This window comes from Monoraphidium neglectum, assembly GCF_000611645.1.
Source record: "Monoraphidium neglectum strain SAG 48.87 unplaced genomic scaffold scaffold00567, whole genome shotgun sequence".
Taxonomy (NCBI): Eukaryota; Viridiplantae; Chlorophyta; class Chlorophyceae; order Sphaeropleales; family Selenastraceae; genus Monoraphidium; species Monoraphidium neglectum.
In genome coordinates, this window is record NW_014013061.1 from 1 (window position 1) to 5,145 (window position 5,145).

At 61.0% G+C, this 5,145-nt stretch overlaps 2 protein-coding genes across 2 annotated transcripts in view; both read left to right on the plus strand.

The window, feature by feature from the left end:
* Positions 1-1,217: 1,217 nt before the first annotated feature.
* MNEG_4184 (hypothetical protein) lies at positions 1,218-1,376 on the plus strand (the record flags this gene model as incomplete). Its single annotated transcript, XM_014047334.1, has 1 exon — positions 1,218-1,376. A coding segment is annotated over one exon (159 nt), but the record flags the coding sequence as incomplete, so codon positions are not given.
* Positions 1,377-2,878: 1,502 nt separating this feature from the next.
* Positions 2,879-5,145, plus strand: part of MNEG_4185 (UDP-glucuronosyltransferase 3A2) — a gene marked incomplete at both ends in the record, with an annotated part of 3,442 nt that continues 1,175 nt past the window's right edge. The window contains 5 exons of the mRNA XM_014047335.1: positions 2,879-3,355; positions 3,632-3,741; positions 3,991-4,108; positions 4,396-4,515; positions 4,739-4,883. Of these exons, the coding sequence (XP_013902789.1) occupies positions 2,879-3,355; positions 3,632-3,741; positions 3,991-4,108; positions 4,396-4,515; positions 4,739-4,883 (970 nt within the window). The remainder of the gene's footprint in view (positions 3,356-3,631; positions 3,742-3,990; positions 4,109-4,395; positions 4,516-4,738; positions 4,884-5,145) is intronic.

Genomic DNA, 5,145 nt, shown 5'->3' on the forward strand with positions numbered 1-5,145 from the left:
GGGCGGCGGAGGCAGCGGGGTGAAGGCTCGCGGGGCGCTTGATGTTTGTAAAGATGAATTCTTGGTGTAAATGGTGTTTGACGTGAGTTTTAGGGCATGTATGGTGTGCAGGTCTTCAATGCAATCACATATGCCATGGTGGTGGTGGGCAGCAAGGCGCACCCGCGGTGGGGTGCCCCTTATCATAGCTCACTGGCAATGGCCAGCAGTCCCTGCTGGCTTCGACCCGGTTTTGACACAGGTGCATCAGTGCAATTGCGGAGTGGTATTTTCATATACAAACACGCCTACCTCACGTGCACCTGATTCGTCCATCCGTCACATACAGTGCCGTTTCATAGTTCGTAAGCTGACACCGTTTGAAACTCTGTCTGTCGCGCCAAGATCGTGGCTTCCGCACGGGTGTTTTGAAATCTCTTGTGGCAAGTGGAGGCAATTGAAAACACTAGTTTATGGCCGTGCTGCTTGCGCGCAAGCCGCAGCTGTGCGACTGCAGCAGCGACCAATATCATAACACAGCTGCGTACGGAGGCGATCCACCTGCCTGTGCGCTGGCATCAGTGTTGACAGCATGCGGCGGTTCCTGGTCGAGCGCCAGCCGTTTGAGGGCGCCCGCCCACCGCCTGCCAAGCAAGCACGCATAGAGGAGTTGGCGAAGGTGGTGATACTGCCCAAGCCACGGCTGGGCGTCGATGCCGCAGAGCTAGGACGCCTCAAGCGTGTGCTGCAGCAGGCGGTGGCAATGGCAGGGTCGCAGCAACAGGAGCAGCGGCAGCAGCAGCAGCAGCAGGAGGACAAAGGGGAGGGGGATGTGGAACACGAAGATGAGGAGGAAAGAAGAGATCTGCAAAACGGTCTGAGAGAGCAGGAGCAGCAGAAGAAGCAGGAGCAGCAGGAGCAGCAGGAGCAGCAGGAGCAGCAGCAGCAGCAGCAGCAGCAGCAGCAGCAGCAGCAGCATGCCCGGACAATGGAGGCCCTGCGACAGCTGAGTTGCTATGTCATTACGATAAGGCAAGTACACCGCTTGCGCGCCCTGCTCCTAGGGCAAGCTACCAGTACACACCAGTTGAGAGGGAGCACGTCGTGCAACAAGCGGTTGTTGTGGAGCGGGCGCTGCGCACGCATCCCTCTGGCAAAGCAGCTTGAAGATTGTGGGCACCTCACTTGACATCGCCCAAACCCACCCACACGCTAGCAGGCACCTCGAGGATTCGCAGATCGCCCCGGCCGTGCGGCGCCTGCGGACGCATGGCGGCAGCATCCAGGTGCGGCGGCTGGCGGCGGCGCTGGTGGAGAAGTGGCGCGCAGAGACGGTTGATCAGGTCAGGCGCGAGAAGCGGCGGAACCCCCTGGGCCTCAAACAGCAGCAGCAGTAGCAGCAGCAGCCGCAGCAGCAGCAGCGGGAGCAGGAGCAGCAGCGTGGGCAGCAGGAGCACCTAGTAACCTCACCACGACCCTGATTACCTGGGTTGGGGTTTGGGTGTTAGGTATTGTGACGCTAGGTATTGTGAGGGGTGGCGGTGATGCCAGCACATGTGCGATGCATGCTGTGATCAACACTGCACATCCAGTTTTTCTTATGCTGGGAATTGGCCGATGCTTTGTTCCCCAAAGGTGTTCACGTGCTGCAGGCGTGTGTGATGTGATTCAAACTGAATGCCGACAACCATACAGCAATCGTCCGTTTCAGAGCTGGAACCAGCTGTAATAATGCAGATGGAACGCTGTACAGTGCGGTGAGGCACGCGCGAATCGGTTTTGGCGTTGGTAGGGCAGTAGCACGGCAGTGACCAAGTGGCATCTCCTGCATGCCAGCTCATCACACCCTGCTGCACACATCCCACAACCACGACTGCCCTGCACGCCCATCCTGTCTCCATCCACGGCCACTGTCCAACGTGTGTGCATGTGCTTTGTAGCCCTGACATTGCTGATTCGCACGGACCTGCGCGATTGACCTCCATTTCATAACATTTTGGGGCAACGATGGCAGTAAGGAAGTTCTTTCACACGCCGTGTCCACTCTCTGCACCACAGCAGCAGTGTTGTGCAGCAGGCATGCTGCAGCATGTGGCTTGCATTTGGTCAATGGTCAACCGTGCGGTCACCCGCAAGTCCGTCACCCGCAAGTCTTTGTTTGATGACAGAAGCAGTGAAGCACACCACCACTCCCAGAGCCCGAAATAAATGATACGATGGAATACATCTATGACAGTGGGCCTCATGTACGCCTTTTATCTTGTTACCCCATGCATTCACATTGGGTGCTGGAGGTGGCTGGTGAGCATCGTTCATAGGTGTGTGCTGCATAGCCTGTGCCACGGCTGTGAAACGCTCACGGTCCATTCTTTCTCAAGAGCATCACCGTTACACGTCAGTAGCCCGTGACATGGCGATGACATAGCTTTGACGATCGCAGTTTAGGAACTCGGCTTCAACCTAGCTACCCGCTTCCTCCCCGCGTTTCGATAATAAACATCACCGAACTCGCATCCATACATCTGAAGCTCTCACAAGCCCAACAGCGCTCACTTAGAAGGCCACCAGAGCTCGCAGTGCTCACCCCGCCTCCTACTCAAGTGCTAGCACCCGCGAACTCGCGTCAAACGTCTGCAACAAAACACGACTATCACTCTTTGCAAAGGTGCGTCGGCATGCTAGCCTTTGCACGTGGCTGCCGGTCGACACGCTGAACGTCGGCGGCGGTCGGCTGCAACGAGTGCGGCAGTGTGCGCCATTTCAAGTTGACATGACCGCGGTATCACAACCAGCCCACCCCTGGTTGTGCTGTACACTTCGCTGACCCATCCCATCCCATCTCCCCCTCTCTGCCCCTTGCCCTGCATCAGCAGCGCCATCAAACCCAGCAGCCGCCACGATGACGCCCTCCGCGCGGTCGGCGCCTAACCTGCTATTCGTCAGCGTCACGTTCTCGGGCCACCTCAACCCCACCATCGCCGTTGCGCGCGCCTGCAACCAGCGCCGCCTCTCGGCCGCCAAGGATGCCTCGACCCCCGCCACCCACGCCCCCGACGCCGACGCCGCCGTCGTCCTCAACGGCGCAGCCGCCCCCGGCGCCGTCCGCTTCGCGGCGCTGTCCCGGGACCGTTCAAAAGTGGAAGCTGCGGGCCTCGAGTTCGTTGATCTGGGGGAGCTCTCCACAGAGGATGAGAAGAAGACGCAGCAGATGATGGCCGTCGGCCCCAGCGCGAACGAGGGCAAGGACAGCCTGAGCATCGGGTGCCAGCTGTTCACCCTGATGGAGCGCGCCATGTTCCCACCGCTGGTGGAGGCGCTCGGCAGCGGCGGCGCCGCGGCCGGCACAGACGCGATCGTCGCAGACTTTGCGACCCTGGTGGGTGGTGGCTGGGCGGGTCAGGGGCAGGGTTAGGATTGTTACAAGATCCCAGTACAAGGGGGGGGGGCAGGGGCTGGGTGCTTTGTGGACGCGCCACCGGCGGTCCTGGCACGCCCTGGCCCGTGACGCCTGGGCGCATGTACAGGCATGCTGTCCGAGGGGAGACGAACAAACAGTCTCCGCAATGAAGCCTACAGGTCCCTCTCTGTCTGCATCGAAACATTTCTGCGCTGGCTTTGTCTTTCTCATCAACCCACCTGCCCTTCTGCTCAGGCCGCCCACGATGCGGCGGAGCACCTGGGGCTGCCGCTGGTGCTGCTGCAGCAGGGGCCCCTGGGGATGATCCTGACCGCGGCCGGGTTCAACAGCGCCAACATGTACAGGTGGGCGCGCACGCACGATGCCCAGACCGCCCTGCCGCCGCCCGCGGTTGCGGCGCCCAATCAGCTACAACGCACGCATGCAAGCGGCCACGCAGGTGCGGTGTATGTGCCAGCTGTATTCTGCACGCCCGCACCCGCTTGTCTACCTGTCCGTGCTCATGAAGCCCAAGCGCATTCCAAAACAAGCACATACAGAAGTCCTTGCAACCTGACCCAGCCACATATCTTGCTGCATCAACTGCTGCGCAGCCACGTGCCGCTCGAGTCCCCGGGCCCCTTCCTGCAGCGAGAGCGTCTGACGCTGGTGCAGCGCGCCCTCAACCCGGTGCTCAAGCGGGTCGTGGACTCACACCTGCGGGGCGTCGCGGTGAGTGCGCCCTGGCTTGTGAGGAGGAGCGGGTGCAAGCGCGGCGCACATGGTTGTGCGCGGAATTTTGGCAGTCGGTGCGGGGTGCCGCCTCGAGCAGTGCGCTGGCAGTGTGGGGTACCGGGGCTGTTCAGGAGCCTGCAAGCACATTTGTGTTGGGGCTGAGGCAACTTACTGCTCACCTCTGTCAGCCCATGAAAGAATTGGCACCCAGCTGTCGCTACTTGCATCCTGGCACATGTCGCCCACTTCCCTGCGTGCTGACTTGCGGGCGCTGTCAATCGCAGGGCCCGTTCCGTTCGGCGGTGCGCAAGCACCTGGGGCTGCCGAGCGTGCGGCTCAGCATGTTCGGCTACGCCCCGAGTGTGGAGCGCGTGCTGCACCTGGTGTCTGGATCAATGGACCTGGTGAGGGCTGATGAGTGATGGGTGAAAGAGCATTGGATGCGACTGGCAAAGCCTTGGCGCCGCGACGCTTCTGGGACAGTTATCCAACACCTGCCAGCCTTCCTCATCCTGCGCCCCTGCCTTGTACGCGAGTCAGTGTGTGTCATGCCCATGCCCACCATTCTAGTCTCAATACCGCAAGCCAATGTACTTTTCTGCAACGTCATGCGATACAACCGCGCAGGAGACCGACCGCCCGCTGCCGCCCGGCTGGCACATGACAGGCCAGCACAACGTTGACTTCAGCGAGGGCAACTTCCCTGTGCCCCTGGTGAAGGCGGGTGACGACACCAACCGCGACTTGGAAGCGTTCCTGCAGGCCGCTGCAGGTGAGGGCGCTGGCCATGCACACAGCCTTGATGGCACCCAGGGCTGTTCTGGGGCTACGTTTGCACGAACAGGGCTGACGTCTTGGCGGCGGGTCGCGGCCGATCGGACGGAAACATGAGAGCGGTGCTAACGCGCGGTGCGAGGCACGAGCAACACGCCTGGCATGGGCCGAGGCGCCCAGACCTCCTTGTAACCTGTGAACCTTTAGCCTGTGTCGACCTTTTCTGAGCGTGTCCCCACCCGCGCCCCCCCCCCCCCCCC